Source organism: Lissotriton vulgaris, chromosome 1_1 (genome assembly GCF_964263255.1).
Source record: "Lissotriton vulgaris chromosome 1_1, aLisVul1.2, whole genome shotgun sequence".
Classification (NCBI taxonomy): Eukaryota; Metazoa; Chordata; class Amphibia; order Caudata; family Salamandridae; genus Lissotriton; species Lissotriton vulgaris.
Window position 1 is genome coordinate 709,641,919 of NC_141685.1, and position 24,995 is coordinate 709,666,913.

General features: G+C 47.9%; 1 protein-coding gene across 1 annotated transcript in view; it reads right to left on the bottom strand.

Annotated features, from left to right (window-relative positions):
* Positions 1-24,995, bottom strand: part of ASPM (assembly factor for spindle microtubules) — a 388,799-nt gene that overhangs the window by 166,071 nt on the left and 197,733 nt on the right. Inside the window, exons 20-21 of the mRNA XM_086954783.1 lie at positions 24,811-24,960; positions 961-1,127 (exon numbers count right to left, since the gene is read on the bottom strand). Coding sequence (XP_086810909.1) covers positions 961-1,127; positions 24,811-24,960 — 317 coding nt within the window. The remainder of the gene's footprint in view (positions 1-960; positions 1,128-24,810; positions 24,961-24,995) is intronic.

Sequence of the window (24,995 nt, forward strand, 5' to 3'; positions counted from 1 at the left end):
GCTTAAAAACTTTGAATCAACGTACCTCAAATGTCTGTTTTTCTAGCAGAGTGTTGCTGGTGTTGTAGAGTTCTCTATACAGGAGCTGCTCTCCACCCAATCTATATCTATCTATCTATCTATCTATCTATCTATCTATATATATATATATATATATATATATATATATATATATATATACACATATATATCCCAGCTAGAGTACAAGGATGAGGGAAGCAGAGCAAGAAAGCACATGGTATTTGGACTGACAAGTAGGATGTGCATAAAACAAAGATGACCCACTAAGATCGGGATCTGCTTCCCTGGTCAATGTCCAACTGGCCTTTCGAATGGAGTTTCCTTCTTAGTTGACACCTTAACATGTTCCTACAACATTCTAATGTTGTCTCATGATCATAAGGTTAGAAGTGCTGACAGATTAAAATAAGGATATTCGAGAAAAATCGCTCCTATGAAATGGGAACCACAAGTAGAAGACAACCATGATCACACAATACCATATTAAAGACAAGGCAAACAGGTACATTACACTACTAGTATCCTCGATAATGTCTACATATAGCAAGGACAGTATCAAACCCAAATACAATTTTAACAAACCCAAGACTTTAACACTGAAGAAAACAATTGTACATTATCACTTTTTCACACAAGCACAACCAACTGGAGGATCCATTGTTTTAATGAAACAGACAAGCAGTCTGTAACTTTCAATTTGGATTACTGCAGTATGTAGACTGCATTTATCAGATCATACTAGTATTTTCTTAAGTGCAAAGGTTAGGAAACAATTCAGTCTTAAAAATAATATTTAGCAAAAATGCCTTAACAATAGAAAGAGTAGGAAAGACATAACATTATAATTCAAGACATATACCTACCACTGAATATTTTTTTTGATAAAAAGTGGGCACTCAGAAATGTTAAGAATTTTTTTGTACTATAAGGTTACTTTACCTTGCCCTCTGAAGTTTTGCTTGGTGACACCTCTGAATCACTTGAATCGAGAAAAGCAGAATTCTATATTCTTTACGTGCCTTGTAACCTCTGTAAAAGGTTTGGATTTTTTGTACAGCTCTTGTTTTGCAAATCATCTGTCTAGCTTGAAATTGTCGATATGTTGCCTAAAGAAAATAAAAGATATGCAAGATGACATTTTGATGACTGATTAACTAAGCTTATTAATCAAGAAACATGATGTACTGGCAGGTCAGAATAGTGGAATGGAGCACTGGCAAAGCCAATAGGTCTCGCTTTTTGTTATACTTCAAAGAATGTAAATGATGCCCTTGAAAATTTGCTATTGCATATTACTGGTGCAGGCGGCAGTATTTTAAGCCATTACTATGTGTCCCATATCTCGCTCACTGCCCTTTCAAACTCCGGATACCTGAGAATTACGAACAGATCAGAACCTCTTGAATGTCGCTTTTCGTTTAAAGTAGAGTGAAACAACAACTCAATCTCAACTCCGCTTTGATTTTGAGTAGTGCAAACCACATACAAAGGACATGCCTTCAACATATTAATTTGCATATTCACTTTCACAATTCTACTGATTTTTACTTGTTTTTATTAGCCTACATAAATATCCTAGTGCAGGGCTATAAACATGATAGACATTATCAAGACACTGAGTGCATCTCCTGCATGTTTTTGAGATGTCACCCTGCTATTAAGAAGTAATTCCAGTCACATATTAACAAACTACCTGCATGGTCCACAAAGAACAATGTGCAAGGCTAGATAGAAACGAGGGAGCCTACTGGTGGTTGCTATCTAAGGAGTGTCAAAGATGACGAGGAAGATGACCAAGGAGGGAAGAGTGGCCAATTACAAGGAATGGATGGGATTTGTTAGGGCATGGGGAGGTTGAGGCGGGACTGGAGCCAATGATAGGAACAAACAGTGAATAAAAGGGAAAGAAGCACAAGCTTGAAATATTGGAGTGAAGGGGCGATTATCTATAGTGAGGTCTGGAAGTTAGAGCGGGTCGTGTGAATGAAAGGGGGGGGGGGGAGTAAATAAGCAACACAGAAGACTAGAGAAGCAAGGACTTCTTGAATGCCTACATGAGAAACAAGCATTTGCAATGCAATAGGTCTCGCATTTAAGAGAGTTTTAATGTGTTGTTTTAATACAGATAAATAAAAGGCATTGTGATTTACAATCCCATTAGCCTTGAAAATGCGTTCAGCGTCCGTGCTATAAATATTTTTTTTTTTTATTACGTGGCAGGAGAGAGCATGTACTGCCTGCAACAGCAGGCAGGACATAGCTATTTGAGAAAATAGTGCTCTGAGATTGTAAATAAAGCCTGCCGAGTAACAACACACGTAACAGGGGGTGTCCTTATGGGACGTTACAAAATGAGACAAGGCGGTACTAAGGAGGGACTACTAAGCCTATTGACCAATGAACAGCCACAGTTTTCTATGGAGAATGACACAAAGCAATGAAAAATAGTGGTGGAGAGTGGGCGGAGCTTCAAGTCCCTACTGGAGTACAGCCTGCCGTGCGGAGCAGCGCATGATCTGCCCAGATTCTAGCTTAAAGCCAGCATCTGGCAGTAATAGCTTAGCTTGAATAAGCAATGCATGTGAGAAAGTGGCTCTATATATACTGGACCAGAAAAAGGTACAGAGTGTGTAGAGTCCACAAACTCCAGAGGTATAACAGAGGTTAAAGCCAGGTGTGACCTTACTCTCTAAAGTGGTAGCTTGGTCGAGCAGTAAGGCAGTACCAGAGGGCAGTGTAAAGCACTTGTTTTATTTTCTAGAACCAACAGGTATCAAAATATACTGTTCTCAATAGGAGAGGTCTCAGATGAGTACTTTGTAGAAAGGCAATACACTTTGTAAACACAATAGGTGCAGGGGTTGCAGCAGGCAACACAATTCTACACACAATTTAGCATTGAGCTCAATGGGTTTTCCTATATAAACACAGGTGATTACTTTGTGGATTACTTTGGTAGTTCCAGGACTGGATCCTGGTACAGTCCTGGGGTCTACGCTGAAAACAATTTAGTAAAAACGTTTTAGTTATTGCAGTGATTTTTTCAGGAATATAAAGCTATTTTAAAAGTTCACACTTAGAAACTTTTCAACAGAAATCTGGCAATGTTATCCAATGGGAGACAATTCAGGTTGCAGGTAAAGTACGATCTTGTTATTTTTGTAACCCAGTGTTGGGCCCCTGGGTCCAGCACTGGGGTCTCAACTTAAAACAGGTAAGTAATTACGTTTCAGTATTTCGTATGATTTTTAAAGAATATTTCTAGTTTTCAAAAGTAGACAGAAGAAATTTCATAGAAAAGCAGACAATGGATTCCTGTGGAGAAAATACAGGTTACTAGTAAACCCGGTACGGATTATTTTTGCTGTTCAGCATTGGGCTACAAGGTACAGCGCTGGCTGGCTTCTCTCCTGATCACAGGCGAGTACTTCGGAATTCGGTTGATTTTATATGAATATTTGAAGTTTCCAAAACTTCACACTTTAAAGTTTTTCGAGTCAAGCCAGTCAACGTTATCCAATGGAAGGTACATGAGTTATCGGTTTCCAGGTGAGTACTCAACTGGTGAAGTTAATGTTCTGGGCATAGACTCAGGAGTCCCCCAGGGTCAGGTAGGTACAGTTGGTTCACCTTCAGCGGCACAGGGGCGGCCGGGTGCAGAGATAGTTAGGCCCAATGTTATCCAATGAGGGGCAGGGGGCCTCCGGTTGGTGGCTGCTGGCTAGCAGGCCATGCGGCTATGGGAGCTGGGCTCCTGGTCACTTGCTCAGGGCAAGGAGGGGGGGGGCGGAGTAGGATGGGCCAACGGTGGCACGGCCAGCAGCACTCGGGCAGCTGGGTGCAGGGTGCTATTGAGCTGTCGGGCGCTCAATGTTAATCAATGGGAAAGGTAACAAACTAACAAAGGCTGCAGCCTCAGGGACGGAGATTCTTCAGGGGCAACCACCACTTCGAGAGGTAAGTTGGGATCTTGGAGCACAGGTAGGTACCCCAAAGGAAGTCACAGGGGGCTGTAGGGCGCCGGGTGCAGAGGTATCTTTAGGTGTCGGGAAAGCCTACCCCCAGCTGGTCGCGGTTGGAGGGGCCCCTGGTTCTGAGTCTGCAGGTGTCGCACAAGTTACTTACCTTCGGTAACGATATATCTGTAAGAAACAGTTGTTAGTATTAGATTCCTTACCTTAGAATATCCCCAGGCGTCAGACTGGATCCGGAAACTTTTGCGTAGCAGTACCCCTGCGCGTCGGTAGGAGTAGTCTGTGGCTCCGCATTAGTCGTCGGCGCCGGGAAGACGTCGCCGCCCTCACGCGCTGACGTCAGTTCTTATACACAGCTTTTCCGCGCCAGAAACGCAGAGCCATGATAAAAACCAACACTAGTGCCATGAAACTAGGGCCCTGAAAGGGGATGACTCTAACCCTAGATATCGGTTCGCAGAACGGGGAGGATGGGTGGGCGGTAAGGAAACTAATACTAACTACTGTTTCTTACAGATATATCGTTATCGAAGGTAAGTAACTTGTGCATCTGAAAGAAATAGGTTAGTATTAGATTCCTTACCTTAGAATAGATACCCCAGCAATACCAATCCCGGTGGTGGGTCTGCGAATCAATAATCACACCAGAAAGTCCTGGAAGACGGAAAGGCCAAAGAAGCAATCCCTCCGGACTTTACTGTCCAGGCAGTAGTGTCTTGCGAACGTGTGCAGCGAAGCCCACGTAGCTGCCTGACCGATGTCCTGCAAATGGACTCCCCGGCCAAGGGCAGTAGTAGCCGCCGTGGCCTGAGTGGAATGGGCTCTCAGCCCAACAGGAGGCTCCTTTTTAGCCAAAGAGTAGCATGCCTTGATGCACAACACGACCCACCGAGAGATGGTCCGCTTGTGCAGCGCCCGACCCTTCTTAGCGCCCACGTAACCAACAAAGAGTTGGTCATCCACCCGGAACTGGTGTGTGCGATCCAAATAGAATGAGAGCGCACGTTTTGGGTCCAGACGGTGGAGCCGCTCTTCCTCTTTAGAGGGATGTGGAGGCGGAAAGAAGGTGGGCAAGGTGATGGACTATCCGATGTGGAAGGCTGTGACTACTTTGAGCAGGAAAGAGGGTCTTGTCCGCAACAAGACCTTGTCCGGATAGACTGAAAGGAAGGAAGGCTTGGATGAAAGAGCCTTGAGCTCACTCACTCTCCTGGCAGAGGTGATGGCAACCAGGAAAGCATTCTCAAGGGTAAGAAGACGGAGAGGACAGTTATGAAGTGGCTCAAAGGGAGCGCACATCAGAAAAGTAAGTACAATGTTCAGGTCCCACTGAGGCATCACGAAAGGAACGGGGGAACATATGAGTGATGCCCTTTAAGAATCTATTAACAACCGGGGACTTGAACAAGGAAGGTTGATCAGGTAGCCTTAAGAAGGCGGAAAGGGCAGAAAGGTAGCCCTTGATAGTGCCCACAGCAGAGCCCTGCTGGGCAAGAGAAAGAAGGAAGAGGAGAACCTCAGAACCATGTAACAAACTTGTTCCACCTGCAGGCGTATACCGACTTTGTGGAGGGACGCCTGGTTGCCAGAATGACAGCAAAACTTTAGGAGGCAAGTCAAATGGCCTCAACTGTTGCCGCTCAATCCCCAAGCATGGAGGTGGCGACTGGACAGGTTCGGATGGAGGACCGTCCCCTGCTGCTGCAACAGAAGGTCCTCCTGAAGAGGCAGACAAATCGGGGGATCGACAGTCATACTGAGTAGCTCGGGATACCAGTATCTTTGTGCCCAGTCTGGAGCCACAAGGATAACTTGGGCCCGGTCGCGCCTGATCTTCAGCACTCTGGGCAGAAGTGGTATAGGCGGAAAGGCGTACAAAAGACCGCAGCTCCACTCGCGATGAAAAGCGACTCCGAGCGAGTGCCGCCTTGGAAATTCCAACCCGCAGAACTGATGACATTGCACGTTCTCTTCTGTGGCGAATAGATCTAACCAAGGCTCTCCTCACTGCTGAAAGAGGCCCTGCGCCACATCAGAGTTCAGACGCCATTCGTGATCCATCATGCACCGACGGCTGAGTTTGTCCGCCCTGGCTTTCAGAGAACCTGCCAGTTGTTGAACCACCAGGGTCACCAGAAGGTTGATGTGGAGCCGGGACTCTGCCGGCGACCACAGGCCTCTGATCTCCGCCTCTCCCAAGTGGCCTCCCCAGCCCTGGAGGGAAGCGTTCGTCACAACTACGTGCTCCGGTTGGGGAAGGGAGAGGGATCTGCCGTAGACCCAATCGCGGTCCGTGGGCCACCACTGCAGCTGTCTCGCAGTGCCCTCCGAGTTCAGGACATGGTCGGACAGGTTGCCCTGATGCTGGGCCCACTGAAACTTCAGGTCCCACTGCAGAGCCCGCATCCGCCACCATGCGTGATGCACCAGAAGGATGTAAGAGGCTATCAGCCCCAGTAGCCGCAGCGTCAACCTGACCGAAACTCGGGATAAAGGCCTGAAGATCGGAATCAGAGCCTGTATATCCCGAACCCGCTGTTCGGGCGGGTAAACCCGAAACCGCGCCGAGTCGAGAACCACTCCGATGAAAAGGAGATTCTGAGAGGGGCACAGGTGTGACTTCGGCACATTGATGGAAAATCCCAGCTGGTGCAGGAGATCCGCCGTAGTCTGGAGGTGGCTGACGACTGTCTGGGGCGAGCCCGCCTTCAACAACCAGTCGTCTAGGTAGGGGAAGACTGACACCCCTAACCTGCGCAGATGAGCTGCGACCACCGCCATCACCTTCGTGAACACCCGTGGGGCACTGGTAAGGCCGAAGGGGAGCACGGTAAACTGAAAGTGCTCGTGGCCTACCGTGAACCGCAGGTAACGCGGGTGGGCCGGCAGGACGGGGTTGTGGAAATACGCATCCTGCAAGTCCAACGCTACCATCCAGTCTCCTGGGTCTAGGGCAGCTAAGACCTGAGCCAGAGTCAGCATTTTGAACTTCTCCTTCCGGAGGAAACCGTTGACGTTCCTCAGATCCAAGATAGGGCGTAGGCCCCCTTTGCCCTTCTTGGGTACCAAAAAGTAGTGGGAGTAGCAACCTCGTCCTACTTCTGGCCCAGGAACGCGCTCGATGGCCCCCTTGGCCAAGAGGGCCGAAACTTCCTCCTGCAGGAGCCGCAAGTGATCCCCCGATACGCGTTGGTGTTGCGGTGGCATGGCTTGAGGAGTCGTCTCGAAGGGGATTGAGTAGCCCCTTCGGACGATCTGCAGCACCCACCTGTCCGAAGTGACAGTGCGCCAGTGAGAGGTGATGGCGAACCCTGCCTCCCACTGGCGTCACATGGGCCGAAAAGCACGGACTAGGAGGGTTTAGAGGTGGATGCCGCGGGGGCAGGTGTAGACTGACTCCGCCTGGTTCCCCGACCGCCTCCGCGGCGGTTTCTACGGCCGCGCTGGACGACAGCGAGTGGCTGGCGGCACGTGTGTGGGCGCCCGTTCCCTGGCCACAAAAGGAGCGAAAGGCACCCGTTTGCTGGCGCGGGGCCGAGAGGCCCAAGGACTTGGCCGTAGCCCTGGAGTCCTTAAAGCGCTCAAGCGCGTGGTCTGCCTTGTCGCCAAAGAGGCGACGGCCATCGAACGGCATGTCCATAAGAGTGTTTTGGACGTCTGCCGAAAAATTGGCGGATCTCACCGCCACCGTCGTAGCCATCGCTCAGGCCAGCGAGTCAGTAGTATACAGCCCACACCTGATGGAATACTTGGCTGCGTCCCGACCCTCCAAAAGGGCTTGGCCGAGTTTGGCCCGTACCTCCAACGGGCACTCTGGCAGCACTTCCGCCACCCTCTCCCACAGAGAGTGGGTGTAGCAGCCCAAGAGGCATGCGGTGTTGGAAGACCGCAGTCCCAAACTAAGGGACAAGAATATCTTCTTGCCAAAGTTCTCGTACCTCTTGGATTCCCTGTCCGACGGGGCCGTCGGGAATGAGGTCTGGGAATTAGAGGCCTGGATGACCAGAATCTCGGGGGTGGGGTGGGAGGACAGGAAACATGGGTCGCCCGGAGCCGGGCGGTGGCGTCTGGCCACGTTCCTATCTACGGGCGAACCCGTAGCGGGCCTGGACCAAGTGCCCAAAAGAACGTCAGTCAAGGCCTCATTAAACTGCAGTAGAGGCTCCATGGAGCATGACTGCAGCTTAAGGACCTCTGTGAGGAGGTTAGTCCTCACGGCCGCGACGGGGAGCTCAAGGCCCAAGGCCTTGGCAGCCCTCGTCAACACCACACCATAAGTAGCTCCCTCCTCCGAAGCCACGGTAGGAGGAGAGACAAATCCAGTGTCTGGAGAGGGGTCCAGGCCACTGGCCTCCCCAAGGTCTCCTGCCCAGTCCATATTAGACTGACACTCCTTGGTCAGAGGGTCCTCAGACCCCTCCCTATCCTCCTCATCCCTCATCTCCTGAGATTCATGGTCGTAATTGTATGAGGTCGGCTCGTAGAAGTAAAAATCTCCAAACGGCGTCGGGTGCGGCACCGATAGGCGCCGTCCCGACGTCGGAACCGAATGAAAGGAGGCATTGGGGATGGCGCGGCCCGAGGACGGCGCCAGAGGTGACACCACACGGACCGACGCCGGTGGGGTCGTAAGGTCCACCGGTGACGATCCAGAGCCCGAGGAAGGTCCAGCGGCGCCCTGCGGCGCCGGTGGACCCTGCGGCGCCGGGCCCGAGGGCACCGGTGGTGTCGGGATCGTGGGGCCCTGCGGCGCCAGGCCCGAAGCACCCAACGGCGTCGGGGTCGAAGCACCCGGCCCACTAGGGCCCCCAGACTGGTCCGCTGGGCCCGAAGGCCCCGCGGAGCCCGTCGGAGGAGAAAGGGACCTCATGGCCATAAGGAAACGCTCATTCTCCTCCGGCGTCGCGTTCAGCCCAGGGACCGGAGGGTATGGGGCCGGACGCGGCGCCCGCGACTCCCGAGGAGCCGCGTGGGCGGTGTCACCCGAACCCCCGGCCGCATCGCGCGAGCGTCGGGGGGGAGTCAGAAGAGCGATGATGTCTCTTCGACTTCTTATGCTTTTTACTTGACGACTTGGACCCAAGGGAGTGGCGCCGACTCCCGGAGCGGTCACGGCTCCGCCCCCGCGACCTGTCCCTCGACCTCCCGTGGGACCGGGACCTCACACGGCGCGGAGTTCGAGCCGCCTGCGGGACCGCTCCCGCCTGGCCTTCCTCGAAAGGGCCCGACAGTCGGGGCAGGCCTCGTCGTCATGGTCGACGCCCAAACACGTCCGGCACAGGCGGTGGGGATCCGTGACCGACATGGTACGGTCGCAATGCTTGAAGCCGGACATCCCTAACGGCACCGTCGGAGTCGTACAGACTTCGAATTGGATCAAAAAGATCACCAAAAACTCAGTCAAAAATTGACTAGGGTAGCTGCTCTTTCCAGATCTGCGCTGGCTGGCGCGGAAAAAAGAAGAACTGACGTCAGCACGCGGAGGCGGCGTCAAAGTTCTCCGACGTCATCACGGCGCCCACGACGCCGACGACGGTTGTGGAGCCGCAGACGACGCCTACCGACGCGCAAGGGTACTGCTACGCAAAAGTTTCCGGATGGAGTCTGATGCCTGGGGATATTCTAAGGTAAGGAATCTATCACTAACGTGTCTCTTTCAGATCTGTTATTTAGCAGCTGCACGGCGGGTCTTCTTCCTCTTGATGTCCTTTCTTCTTTTCGTATCAGGATCTGAGGAAGGAAGGTTCAGGGAGCCCCTAAATACTGAATTTAGGGTCGTTACAGGTAGGGCAAGGGCAGGGACGAATAGGTCCCTGTCCTGGAGTGGGTACAACCCCTAGCCTGCTCCTCTCCTATGGGAGAGGGGCAGGAGCCTAGCTGTGATTGGGCAGGGCTCCCCATCTTCAAGATGGCCGGAGCCCGGGGCCGTGCTTCACCTCGCCTACTAGAGGGGTGGGGTTGGCACAGGCTGGTACACCCCCTCCCTGATGTAGGGTTTCCCGCCAGTCTTCCCGCCAGAGTGGGGGTTAGAACCGATGAGGGCCAGTTGCTGAGTACAGCAAATGGTCTAGAGAAGCTCACAGAGGCAGCATGCCTTTGTATCTTCCCCCTGCCCATCCCAGGGGAGGGGACCTAGCACCTTTCCAGGATGTGCATTGCTGAAGGCCCAGGAGAGCGGGGGGCTCTCCACCTAGGCGTCCAGCATCATGTCCGCTGTGTGGCAGCCTCTGCAGCCACTCAGCCCAGATGTGGATTGTAGGTTAGGTTTTCAGGGGGCATCGCAAAGATGCCCTCTGGTGCATTTGACATTAAATCTCACACTGGCATCAGTGTGGGTTTAATGTGCTGAGAGGTTTGGTACCAAACTTGTCAGTCTTCAGTGTAGCCATTATGGTGCTGTGGAGTTCGTAATGACAACCTGCCAGCACCATATACTCTTAAAGGCATCACTGCACTTAGTGCCCAGGAATTGCCCTGGGTACTGTAGGGGCACAGGGCTTATGCACCTGTGCCAACACCTCTGGCATAGGGCACCCAGCTAGAGGGGTGACTGAGGGATGCCAGGGCAGTGGGTTTGTGGGCATGGCACACAGGGATGTGTGCCATGTCGACTCTTTGTTTAGTTCTGTACTTAGACACTCAGCCTGCGAAGGCAGTATGTGGGTGTCAGGGTACAGGGCCCCCGAGGGTGGCACAATAAGTGCTGCAGCCCTCAGGGGTCTTCTCTGGTCACCATGCACTGGGTACCTAGGTTACCATTTACTAGGGGCTGACAGGTGGCCAGAAATGCCAATTGGGTTTTAGTTGTAACACAGTTTTAGGGAAGGAACACAGGCCCTGTGCACCTAGTTGGCAGGAGCCCAGGGCATACTCAGTCAAAACACATCAGCAGTTCAGGAAAAAGTGGGGGCATACCAATGCAAGAAAGATGGCACTTTCTCACAATGCATACCAACGGAGCAATGACTTCTGCCGATAAGAGCACTTCTTTCACTATGAAGAGCAAACTATGGATTGCTGCACCTATTGTAAAAGAAACTGGGTGAGGCAAGTGTGTGACCTTCGGCGGAAGAAAAACTGGACAATGAACCATACTAAAGAGTTCTTGGGACATGTCCTACGTCACAACCCAGACGACACAGCCAGTCAACACACGTGTTCTGAGTTTTGTGTCCAAAGGGATTTCTTTGGTGCATGATGCAGTGCTCATAGTACAACAAAGCAGGCATGCACAACTGAAAAGTACTGAGCTTTTGCCGGGTGTGGCCCAACGGTAGGGAGAGGGCTGACAGATGGCATTGAAGGACCAGCAATGTCACTTTGAGGGTGGAATGAACTTCTTTTGCTCAAGGAAGTAAGTTAAGGAAGGCTCAATGTCGTGAGCAGGGTCGTTTGTAGACACTTCTGTAGGAAACATTCTAGGTCTTGTACATTAGTAACTTTAGGGCTTAATGCAATCTATAGGCTTGCAGTATACTAATATAATAGAGTAGCAGTTAGTATGTATGGGTAACATCTAAATCTGTCCTTAAACAGTCCAACTGTTGGGAATACTTAATTTGGACTTTGTAGACTGACTGTTTTCATTAAGATCTACTATCAACCCTAGGCTGCTCCTGACGCACCTTTGTTAACTGGTATCCATAAAAGTCAGACATGTGTTGAATGGAAAGCTTTTTTCCTGTCTTAACCCTTGAACTTTGGACCACTTATCCTTTGGGCCTCTGCTCCATAGTTAACGATACCGCCTTTAAAAAGCCCCTTAAAACACGTCTGTTCAGTTACATCACTTTGTAGCATTCCGGCATTATGGTTCTAGCAAAAAGATTGTTTTGGGTGAATATGCGCGGACAATTAATTGCATTCTTTCATTCATTCCTTGAACACACTTGTGGGGCAATAAGGCAAAAAAAGCAGCACCAAAGCTGTTGTCCTTGATGCATTATGTCACCTCCAACTGCACTTACTTAACAAAACAGACAAGAATACAGCAAGATTCCTGCACACAAGATAAAAGGCCACCTATACCTGCACTCTAACCTGTCAGTTACCTCTTGTCAGATCACGCAGGTAGGTAAGCACTTTAGTGCCTCACACAGGAATAGTAAGCGCTATATAAATGATGAAATACAATACTTAAACTCAAAAATGTTTGCAAAATTGCAGCTATTAAGAAAGCATCACAGAACATTTTGCTTAACAAAATATTTTTGAACTTGGAGCGTGTGAGGCTGGTGGTGCGGCCTGTGTTTATTTTAAGGGACCATATATTATAGCTACTGTACACTAATGAGGGTAAGGAAGAGAGACACAAGCATTCACCACTCCCGCTGCATGGATGCAATTGTCTGAAAGTAGTCCCTAAACTAACAAAGCCAGACAGCGCAATAAAACAGTAGTTTGTCAGTGCCTCTTCCTATAAAAACGGAAGTGATGCATTGGATCAACAGCCAACAGAAACAAAGAGAACAACAGCAACGCCAGACTTAGACAAATCACAAGGGGCAGGAGAAATTCCACTGACTTTGAGCAAACATACAGATTACTTTATGTCTCGCTGAGACAGTGCATGCAGCGCATGCGCTGCCAAGCCGAGACAAAAATGAATGGGAACTGGAAGTAGGGGTCAACGCAACCTTCCATAAAATCCCATGGGCTTGAAGGACTGATCATTCAACCAATGGCTAACCTTGAAAACTATGATCCAATGGCTGAAGAGGGCTCAATCAAAATACACTCACACCTAATTCTAATATATATATATTGTTATAGATACTGATAACGTGAGGGTTGACACGCAAATACATCCACAGCAAGACCTAAAAATTTCACATTGCAGAAAGCTACACAATACTGAAACACCCCCCATAGAAAACAATGGAAATGAGGAAATAAATGCACACCCTGTAGGAACAAATATTAAATGAATTAAATTATTTAGACATTTGAAATATGTGTCTTAAAATTATACAATTATTAAATAATTTCATTATTTTAAAAGCGAATAATAACTTTACACTCCTAAAACCTGTTGTAGGATGCTCCACCCCTGATGTGTGGCTGGTCTAAACCTAACTGTAAATCTACAGATTAGTGATTAGAAAAAGTGTACACTTAAACAGAGGTGTAGTAGTAAACATACATACACCTTCTCTCCCAACTAACAGACCCAACAAATGGATGCTCTTTAAGACACTGGAGAGTGGGTAAAGGGACTATTATGGTGCTGAAGAAAGTTAAATGCTACTTACAGCAAGCATTGGCATAGCCAATAGGTCTCGCCTTTGGGACCTTATAAGTGTTTAATTATCCAGCACAATATCCTTGGTGAAACATCATCAACTGTTGCATACTAAACACTTATAAGGTCCCAAAGGCGCGACCTATTGGCTATGCCAATGCTTGTTTAAATAGACTCCTGCTTTTGCAGAACCCTCAAAATCATGTGCTTCAAAGCTATGCATTTATGCCAATATCTTAAGATACAAACAGTCCATACTCTCGAACTTCAGAAGACTGAAAAACAATTCATCCCACTAAAAGGTGTTCTGAAAACTGTTGAATTAAATAGTAGCAATAAACAGGTGTCCCCATTTTGACTTCTCTCACTGACAGCACATTAACTACTCCTAGATCTGCCTGTCCGTCCATTTTCTCTCTTCTGATGTCAAGCAGACTCTTTAGTTTGAGAGTATTCAATCCACATCCAGCACCATACCTATCCACTGAATACATCCACAGAAAAGTTTGTGCACCAGTTGTGCAAGGTGAAGTGTGAGACAACTGGTGTTTCTTCATATGTTGAATTTGAGATGCAACTCAATCTACCAGGATGTGACAATTTAACACCCCATTCACTTTGCTTAGTAAAAAGAAAATGGCGAACCTGGTAGCAGCTGAACGCACCATTTCAATCATTCCCTAATTCTCTGTGTGATTTCTGCAAAAAACGAAGCCGCTGAAACTTTGCTGCAAAACCCAGCTCAGCATACGCACAAGTCCCAAAAAGTAATTTAAAAACTTGAAATCTCATGGGTGCATGATCCTCCTCACTTGAAAATCAACCAGTGTGGAATTCATCTCAGGCAGCCCTCTCACAGGGCATCCATACCAATAGCGAAGTAAGAAATTACTCGTCTGTGCTAAGCCATAATTACTGCACCCTAAGATCTTAGAACCTGTCGTTGTCTGAGGCAATAAGTTTATGTAACCTACTCCCTTGTGTCAGTGCAAGATAGCGGGGTGTGCTGCGAGCAAGGAGCAGCAGAAAATATGTTGGAATGAGGTAAATGAAAAGCAATATGCATCCAGGAAAGAGGACGTTGACATTATGGAACACATGGCGGGGAGGGAGGGCGAGAGAGAGTGAAAGGGAAAGTTGCTGCCATTCTGTCTCTAAAGTGTTCTTGAGAATGGTCCCAGCTCTGCCACTCTGCTTTGAGATACTAGACATCCGGATGTGCCAACGCTATCTCTCAGTAAAGCACTGCTGAATTCAGCTTTTATGAAGATTCAGTAGACTATTTTACGCTGCAGTGGTGGCTCCTCAAAAAAGTGTTGAAATGGTTGTCAATTGTCACATAACACCTCTAGTCTCTACCCACACTAATATGTGTTTCATTTAGCAGTGTTCATCAAAATATAAGGTTTGTATTTCAATTAAAACATCCAGTGTGCAGGTATACCCTCTCTACTGAACCAGACTCCTAAAGGCAAGTGGAGGAGGGGCTGAGCCACACTCCATCGGTTTAAAAGTACAGCACTCTGCAAAGGGATGTTTGAATTGTACATCCGTGAGGTCATACTTCAACTACGTCCCTTCACACAGGCAAAGTATGGAATATGCTACTTACAAGTATGCATCTGTTCTTGGCATGTAGGGCTGCTGACATTCATATCTGTGCATAGATCGCCGCCTAGTGTTGGGTCCAGATAATTGCACATTGATGTCCTGGAAGAGACTTCGAAGTATCACGAGATCGGTGGCTCCTCCCCTGGACTACAGTGCGCATGGGCATTCTTTCCATCCTCTGATTGTTTTTCTCCATTGTGGCAGACATGGAGTATGATACAGTAAGTGATGTCCATGCTAGAGGTGAATTCTGAGTGCTACAACTGTGACAGGCACCGGGAAGGAGGGCGGGCGAAATGAATGTCAGCAGCCCTACATGCCAAGAACAGATGCATACTGGTAAGTAGCATATTCCGTTCGAGGCATGTGGGCTGCTGAATTCATATCTGTGCATAGAATGTATAGCAGTCTCCCCCTTAGCGGTGGTTGCCCGTGCCAGCTGCAGCAGTCTGAAAGAGTCTTGAGAACAGCCTGTCCTACAGCTGCTTGCTGTTTGGAGTGTACATCTACGCAGTAGTGTTTGGTAAATGTGAGTATGGTAGACCATGTGGCTGCTCTACATATTTCTTCTAGAGGAATGTTTCCTAGGAAAGCCATGGATGCCCCTAGCTTGTGTGTTAAATGCGCTCTTGGGGGAACTGTTAATATGCGTTTAGCTTTCTGATAACAAACCTGTATGCACTCAACAATCCATCTGGCTAAACCCGATTTAGAAATGGGGTTGCCGTTGTGCTGCGGTGAAAAGGCAACAAACAGTTGCTTAGTTTTTCTGAAATGTTTTGTCCTGTCTATATAGTACAGGAGAGCTCTCTTAACGTCTACTGTGTGTAGAGCTCTTTCTGCCACTGAATCTGGATTGGGGAAGAACACTGGCAGTTCTATTGTTTGATTGATGTGAAACTGGGATACCACCTTTGGCATAAATTTAGGGTTTGTACGTAGCACGACCCTATTTGTGTGAATTTGGATGAATGGCTCCTGAATAGTTAGGGCTTGCAGCTCACTAACTCTTCTAAGTGATGTAATCGCCACTAAAAAAGCCACTTTCCATGTTAGGAATTGTATTTCACACGAGTGTAGAGGTTCAAAAGGTGGTCCCATCAGTCTGGTTAGAACCACGTTTAGGTTTCAGACCGGTGAAGGTGGGTGTCTAGGAGGAATCACTCGTTTGAGTCCCTCCATGAAAGCTTTAATAGCAGGCACTCTGAAGAGTGAAAGGTGCTGCCTGTTCTGAAGATAAGCTGCCACCGCAGCTAAATGTATACGTATGGAACTGTAGGCTAGATTGCATCTGTGTAAATGTAACAGATATCATATGATGTTTTGAGTTGATGCATCTAGTGGATTTATGTCATTATTGTTACAATAAATGACAAATCGTTTCCACTTTGCAGCATAGCATGCTCTGGTGGTAGGTCTTCTTGCCTCCTTGATAATATTCATACAGTCAGGAGGCAAGTTCAGGTAACCAAACTCTATGACTTCAGGAGCCAGATTGCAAGGTTCAACTGTTGCAGATCTGGGTGCTGAATGTCTCCAAGGCTCTGCATTAAAAGACTGGGTGTTAGTCGCATCCTTTGATGAGGCACCATGGAAAGTTCTAGGAACGTGGTGTACCATGGTTGCCTCGCCCACGTTGGAGCAACTAGGATGAGTGCCATTGAGTGTTGTCGCAGTTTGCGTACCACTAGTGGTAGGAGCGGGGCTGGTGGAAAAGCGTACACAAATCTGCCTGACCAGTTCATCTATATCGCATTGCCCTGAGACTGCGGATGTGGAAACCTGGCGGCGAAGCTTTGGCATTTTGCGTTTTCCCTTGTGGCGAACAGGTCTATCTCTGTGTGACCCCACTGCTGGAAATACGGTTGTAGCACTGAGGGATGTATCTCCCACTCATGCATCTGGTGGCTGTGTCTGCTAAGCAGATCCGCCATCTGGTTGTTCCTGCCTGGAAGGTGTTCCGCCATGAGGAATAGGTTTCTCTGAATGGCCCACTTCCACATGCTTTGCGCTAGATGTGACAACTGTGGAGAGTGTGTTCCTCCCTGCTTCTGTATGTAGTACATGGCAGTCATGTTGTCTGTTCGGATCAACACTACTTTGTTGCACAAATGTACCTTGAACGCCTTCATTGCCATAAAGATTGCCATAATTTCCAGCAGGTTGATGTGCATCTTGTTTTGCTGTGTCGTCCATAGTCCCTGCACTGTGTAATGGAGGACATGCGCTCCCCATCCTAGGAGAGATGCGTCCGTTGTCAGCACTATTTGTGGTACAAGCTCTTGGAACGGTCGTCCCCTGCAAACGTTTTGTGGGTTCCACCAATACAGAGAGTAGTATGCGCGACCTGTCACCAACACTAGGTCTTTTAATTGTCCTTGGTCCACTGTTGTGCTAAGCACTCCTGAAGCGGACGCATGTGTAGTCTCGCGTGAGGGACTATGAAGATGCATTAGGCCATCATGCCTATCAACTGCATAAAAACCCGTGCTGGGAGCGAGTGTGGAGGTCTGAATTTCTGAATCAGTAATTGAATGCTGTTGCTTCTTGCTGAGTTTGGCTGTGCCTTTGCTGCCAGAGTGTCTATTGTCGCTCCCAGGTACTGTCATACGTGGGCGGGTTGAAGATGAGACTTTGGGTAGTTTAATGAGAATCCGAGGCTGTGTAGGAGGTGAATAGTGCGGGATATGTGGCTGGCACATTGCTGGGCTGACTTTGCTTGGATAAGCCAGTCGTCCAGATAGGGGTAGACGTGAATATGCTGTCTCCGTAGGTGCGCAGCTACTGTTGCTAGGCACTTGGTAAACACCCTGGGGGCTGTTGTCACCCCGAAAGGCAGGACCTTGAACTGGTAGTGCTGATTCTGTATGGTAAACCTGAGATATTTCCTGTGTGCCGGAAGTATCGGTATGTGGAAATATGCGTCTTTTAGGTCTAGTGTTGCGAGGAAATCTCCCTGACTGAGTAATGGTAGAACCTGCTGTAATGAGAGCATGTGACAATGTTCTGGCAAGATGTATTGGTTTAGGGGCCTGAGGTCCAGTATTGGCCTGAGAGACCCGTCTTTTTTGGGAATTAAGAAGTACAGCGAGTCTACCCCTGTACCCTGTTCTATAGGCACGAGTTCCTTTTTGCAGCATGCGGATGACCTCTTGCTGCAATAAGTGTATGTGCTCTGCGGACATAGGACGGTGTCTTGGGGGTACGTTGGGTGGAATGGAGGTTAGCTCTAGACAATAGCCGTACTGGATAAGTTGTCTCACCCACCTGTCTGTGGTAATGCTTTCCCAGACTGGCAGGAACTGCTGTTATCGTCCCCTGACCGGTGTTACATGGTCTGGGGGCAGTGACAAGGTGTCACGGTTTAGTATTGGGGGAGGATCTGGTGTGGTTATTCCCTCGTCCTCTGCCTTTGTTGCTGTTGCCACGGTATCCACCTCTATTGTTTTTAATATAGGTGGTTTGCGTGCTCCCTTTATTGTATGGAGTTTGCTGAGTTGCCTGGCCTCGTGTAGCTCCTCTGTTACCGGAGCGACGAAGGAGCCTCCTCTGAATTGTTGTGACTGCAAGGCACCCATAGACTTAGCTGTCTCTGTGTCCTTTTTAATCTTTTCTAATATTGTGTCCACCTCAGGACCAAATAAATAATCAGGGTTCACATGTTGATTTAATAATGTGGTTTGAATCTCAGGTTTGAACCCAGAGATGCGTAACCACGCATGTCGCCTGAGCATGACACTTGTATGGATAGCCCTGGCTGCGGTGTCTGCTGCGTCTAGCGAACATTTAATGGATGCGTTAGATCTGAGCTTTCCCTCTTGTATCAGTGTTTCCGCTCCCTCCTTGTAGACATCAGACAAATGTTGTAGCAGTTGCTCTAGTGTGTCATAGTGAGCCCCATCATATCTGGCTAATAGGGCTTGCGTATTAGAAATTCTCCATATATTAGCTGCTTGAGCAGCCACCCTTTTAACAGAAGCCTCTAATATCTTAGACTCCTTGTCTGGAGGAGGAGCATTACCAGTGGTTTGGGAGTGGGCACGCTTACGAGCATTAGACACCACCAAAGAGTCCAATGGCAGCTGTCCCTTTATATATGTAGGGTCCACAGGTCTGTATTTTCTTTCGATTCTAGGGTTAACAACCCTTGCTCTTGTGGTTTCCTTGAAAATGTCTCCTGCGTGTTTAAGGACACCTTTCAACATTGGCAATGTCTTGACTGATTTCTCTGAAGTGGAGAAAGTGTCAAATAGGAAGTCTTCTTGAATTGGGTCAGCATGCATCTCCACATCATGATTGTTTGCTGCCCTTTCTATTAATGTGTTAAAACGCAGCTGTATCCTCTGTTGGCAAATTCTTGACAGGATAAGAATCAGTGTCAGGAATAGTCTGTGACTCCCCCGGGTCTACAGGGTCTGTCCAGGCTTGAGTCTGGTCATCCTCATCCGTGTCCTCAGGGTAATTAAATTCCTCACTGTAGTTATACCCCACATACTCATCAGTGCGTGTGGGTGAGTATGCAAAAGTGTCCTGGCCATGGGACCTTACAGTCTCAAAAAGAACAGGTGATGTGGAAGAATCCCTTTTCTTCTTGAGTGGAATTTTATATGTTTCAAGAGGATTTTCCGGCCTGATCTTCCTCTGATAAATAGTAAGTTTGAGTCGATATGTAACTTTGACTGTTCATCATAGGAGGGCTCTTGGTAAACAATGTCCTCTTCTAGAGAATGACTCCTTTTCCCCATCAACACCTTCTTGGACGTTTCGATACCCGTTTTTGGTTCCAACGCTTTAGGCCGTGCAGTCTGAGACAGTCCGAATTTTACCGGTGGCATAGTCTTTGTAGACTGACTGACCTTCTTCGGGGCCGGCGTCGTCATTGGTCCGACCGACTTTGTCTTTTCGCCAATACGTTGTTGGCCTTGCGTCGACTTCAGCACCTGTTGCGTTGGAGGCGCACTGTTCTGCCTTGACTCGACGTGCTCCTTCGAGCCGCTCTTGGTCTTCGGCTCGAGGCCTTTGACGAACTGTGACCTGTCGACTCGTTGCTTTGGATCGAGAACCTCCCGAGACTCAAGTCCCTTATTTGTGTTTATGTCAGTCGACGTCGACATCGTCGGTTCGACGTGCTTGATTTTAGTCATGGACTTCAGTGTACCGATCTTCGGTACGACACCCTTCTTTTTCATCGAATCCGAGGGATCTGAACTCTTCGATCCGAAGGCTGTCTCCAGCAGTTTTGGTTTCGTTTTAGACTCCATGACTTTCGGTTTCAATTTAACCAGTGACTGGTAATGTTCGACCGATGGCTCTTGTGATATATTCTTAGCCGGGCTGAGACGTGGGGCTATAGAATGTTGGTCATGATCTTGGCTAAGGCCTTCCGGCGATGCCTCGACCTGAGCCCCTGGAAGTCTTTCAGTGTCTGTACCGGGCCCCGTACTCATGGTTGGGCCTGGGTCATCGCTCGAGTCGTCATCGACGGCTCAGATGGCTAGTGCGTCGTCCTCTACCTCGTCGACGTTTTCATCCTCGACATTTTCTTTGTCGTCTTCATAATAGTTGGAGTAATGCTCCGAACCGGGATCCGATTGCTGTTCTGGATCCTCAGTCTCGACGACCTCATCGAAGATATTTACCGGGTCGGGCGCTGGCTTCGTCATCGTCTGCCTCACTGCGCGTCGAACTTGAAGTGTCTTCTTCGAACTGAATTGAACACAAGCTAGACAGTTGGCCTCATTGTGCTCTGGAGATAGGCACTTGTTGCACACCGGGTGTGCATCGATGTGTGGGTACTTAGAATTACAAAGTGGGCATTGTTTGAACGGGCTCCGTTCCATCGACGATCGGGCCTCTGGTGTCGAAAAGGCCACGCGGCTTTCTTCAACGTCCTGCTTGAAAAGAACTGGAACAAAGTACTCGGCACCGATCGAAATGACAATACCGACGACCCTAAAGGCCTTTAGGCCTTGTAGAAAAGTTTTTCTATTGATTCCGAACTTGAGTAAAGAAAGTACAGCCGAACCCAATGGCGTAAAAAAACAATCTGAGGATGGAAAGGATGCCCATGCGCACTGTAGTCCAGGGGAGGAACCACCTATCGCGCGATACTTCGAAGACTCTTCCAGGACAACAATGTGCAATCATCCGGACCCAACACCAGGCGGCGATCTATGCACAGATATGAATTCAGCAGCCCACATGCCTCGAACATATTATTTACCAGGCATACATTGCATGCCTCAGCAAGCACAGCATATCCCTGAAAATGAGACTGTCAGGGTGCTCATCAGTGCACTTCTTTGCCCAACCAGAATTCACAGAGCAGCAGGGGTGAGATCCTTAGACTAGTCGTAGCATCTGATAGGATCGGAAGACCAGCGTTGACATGGCACGTCGTAAGTCTTAATGTACATCCTGTCCCCTCTATCCTGTCCAGTTCCTCGCTTGCAGTGTCGTAATCATGTGTTGATTGCTACTATGTCCAGATACAGATTCCTACTCCACTGTTGCCATGGAGGAGTCGCCATCAGAAGCAGCAAGATAGGTAAAAGAAAAATCCAATGTTGTTGCTCTGGACATGTGAGTGAGTGCATAAAGTGTGTGTGTGTGACAACATGTGAGTGTGATTGGGTACAAGGGGAAATCAGTGAGGGAAGGAGTGTCTGAGTGTGATTGTGTGCATTAGAAAGAGTCTGTGTGAGCGTGTGTAACAGCGAGAGTGAGTGAAAGTGAGAATGAGTGAGACTGAGTGAAAAAGGATTGCGAAATCAAGAGTGAGTGAAACAAGTATGACTGAAGTAGTGCGACTTAGAAAGAATGACCATGAGCGTGTGTTTGTGAGTGAGAGTGTGTAAGTAGGTTTATATGAATGAGTGGCTATGAGTGAGAGGCGGAGTGTGAATGTGAGCGAGTTAGAATGGGTAAGTGTGAGGGAGTGAGACTGTGGGGTATGCCTGAGAGTGTGCCACTGGTTTTGGCCTACTCAAGGGAATACTTGCCTTACTTAGGACCCGAGCAATATGCTGGCCCTGGCATGCTACAGTCTATTCTTGGCATAATGGAGGACACGCATGGTAATATGTTGTCCTTGGCATACAGAAGACGATTCATTCTCAACTTACACGGGACCACATAGCAATTCTGAAAAAAAAATGGTCCTCGCCTGCGGAGCTTCGCAGGCTTGGCACATCATGAAAGTCCTCGGATATTTCATGAGTGCCTATTCAGAGCTTTTAGCAGAGGATTGTGAAAATTATGCTCCAAAATGCACTTTTTGACATCATTTTGTTTCAAATGTTCTCGGGCGGAAGAGAGTCATCCTCCCGCCCCCAACAAGCCAAGCTCAGTGGAAGTTATTAGGCTCCAGGTGACACAGCTTGTAAATGGAGCAGGCTGGTGTTGTAACAATGGCCTCAGCTTGTGTGAAATGTCCTGTGTCTCCAAACTGCTTTATGATACAGTGAGAATGAGGGGCTCTTTGGGATGCAAATGATTTACATATTCCTACGTAGGTTTCTGTGAAGTCTACCAATTAGGCTTTGTGTGAAAGGTGACATGTATTGTGCATTCGTAAAGTGCTTTTGCAACAAATTTTTTAAGGAGGGCAATTAACCCTCGTGCCTGTGGAGGACTTTGCGGCACCGTTCCGTAGACAGCTCAGTGAAAATCCTCCTCTTCTGATAATGTGCCGTTTTCCAGACGGTAAGCGTTGATTTCAAGGGAAGCTATTGACTTGCAGCTGCGTCTCCCTTCTGAAATATTAATAGACGCTTTCCGTAAGACTGCAGAATGGGCCAGAAACCCATCAGTTTTAATCCTAGTAGTCTGAGGACGACTACTCCAAGATCGCTCGGAATCCGAGCAAGCAGAAGTTTTTTGGAAGACAATAAGCTGAAGTTTTTATAGCTTACTTATTACAATTAGTGCCCTGGGGTGACTGGGTGTGGAGCGAGCTGCAGTGAATTGAAAGAACCAAAGTTCCTGAGTCTGGAAAAACAGGTTTGGTTTAAAGTTCCTGCGCTTTTATTGACTAAGAGTCTGAACACGGGCGGCCTGGGGCGTCAATATAAGTGGATATCATCTAAACCAACACAATGAAAATTAAAACAAGCATTGGCCGCTTGACACGGGAAGATTGTAATAAGAGAAGCTGATGAGAAGGGAGTGGGAGATGGGAGGTGGTAGGGGAGTGGAGTCACACACTGTAAGGCTTAATGAGCCATTCCAGAAAGCCAGATGGCCTGTGCACGTCAACGCGCGCATAACCGCACGCTGGAGGCCGGCAAAAGTCTTTGGGTAGCAATTTGAAAACCCAGTTACTAAATTTCTCGCCAGAGCAGCGCATGCGCTGGCTCAGGCGAGACCTAATATGGCTGTTAGCGAAAGGCACAGATCTAGACCGTGTACTTCTTCCACTGAGGTGACAATCAAACCGTGAACCCCTTCCACTGAGGTGACAATCAAACCACATCCTCAAGAAAGCAGCGACCTTCAAGTTGTGTTCCACCAAATTAAAAGGGCTATATTCCATATAAGAATGTGACTGAACCCTTAAAGGAGCAGCACAAGTAACAGACTAGAGGCACAGAGCACCAACAGCTAAGGATCCACAACTCCATGGCATCCGCACCACAAAGAAAGTTTTGACCTTGTGGTGCTTTTGTGTTCACATGTGGATGGATGACAGTAATCTTGTTCACATGTGTATGCTGACCACGAGGTTTGCTTGGATTCAAAGCTTGCAAGTTTGTGATGAACTGGAGGAATGAGATTGGTAAATCAGGTAGATTGCTGCAAACAGCTACATTAGTGTGCAGTTCCTGGGAGAGATACTTCAATTAAGGACTCTTTATGCTGGCTTGGGTAGTTGTGAAAGGTGCAAGAAGTGTACAGGCAATAGAATCAATGGGACCCCTTTGAATCTGCTATGGTATAAAAAGCTGATCTGTAGTCCCAGAGCTCCTACTACTATGGCAAAACTCCACCTAGAAAAGTAATTATGACAAGCCAACATTGAATCATATTTAAAAATTTGATTCCGACAGTAAGAGCATCGACCGCCAAATATTACTTGTGAGGTTGTAGACACCCCGGTAATACACCATATCTAACTGTTCCTCTACTGTCATTGTGGCTACGAGTGTAATGTCACTATGTGGGTGGACTTTAGTCATTAAAGACCACCTGCACAGTGTCCCAACCTGCCAGAATGAACTGCAGCACTGGGCAGAATTCTGATACAATTTGCTCAGGTCAGAGAGAATCCCACATCCTTCAACTGTGTGCAAGACCCTGCAGGTGGCTTTTTAATAGGAGTTTCTTTAACACATGGTAGCAGTTGAAGTAGCAAAACATGTGCCCTCAAGTAATGAGGTACATTGAAAGTAATGTCACTCAGGCCAATATCTGGACACAAGGGAGAGCATTAAATAGTAATACCACCCCTAGAATTCAAAACGCAAAACTCCGCTGTGGCAATGTACCTCATGGACAAGTCCAGGAAAGACCTAGGGTGGGTCACAACATTACTTACATCTACTTAAAATTACCTTGAATAGCAGCTCCATACTGAATTCTCTGTGATTCATTTTCTCTGTGGCTCATTTTATAGCTGAATGCAAACTGTAGATTGTGCATCGTGACTTAGGACAACAAGAGGGGAGGGAGAGTAGTCTGAGAAAGGCAAGGAGAACCACAATGAAATGAACTGGAGCATTACCAATCCAAGGTAATTCATGAAATTATTATAGCCGACCTTCGAATACTATAAATATCAACACTTCAGTTTAATATTTGTTCCTTAAAAGGATCCTTGTATAATGGATTCTTCTTTTAGACACATACTACTATTCCCAATGCATCAATACTTGCAAATGTTAGTAACAATTAAAACTATTGAGAGGAAAAAAGAGAAAAGACAAACAAAAAAAACTATCACACACGTAGGTGAAGAACACACACCTGTATTAAAATGGCAGCGTCTTTCATCTGTTTGTACTTCTGTCGTTGAACTGTTCGAGCACGGTGTGCCCGGAAATGCATCTGGATTGTCATGGAAGACGCCTTGTACTTCAGGAACGTCGTTCTCTGGGTATATCCTCGCCACAGCGCCTACATAAAGGTATGTTATGTTTTTTTTAAAGAAA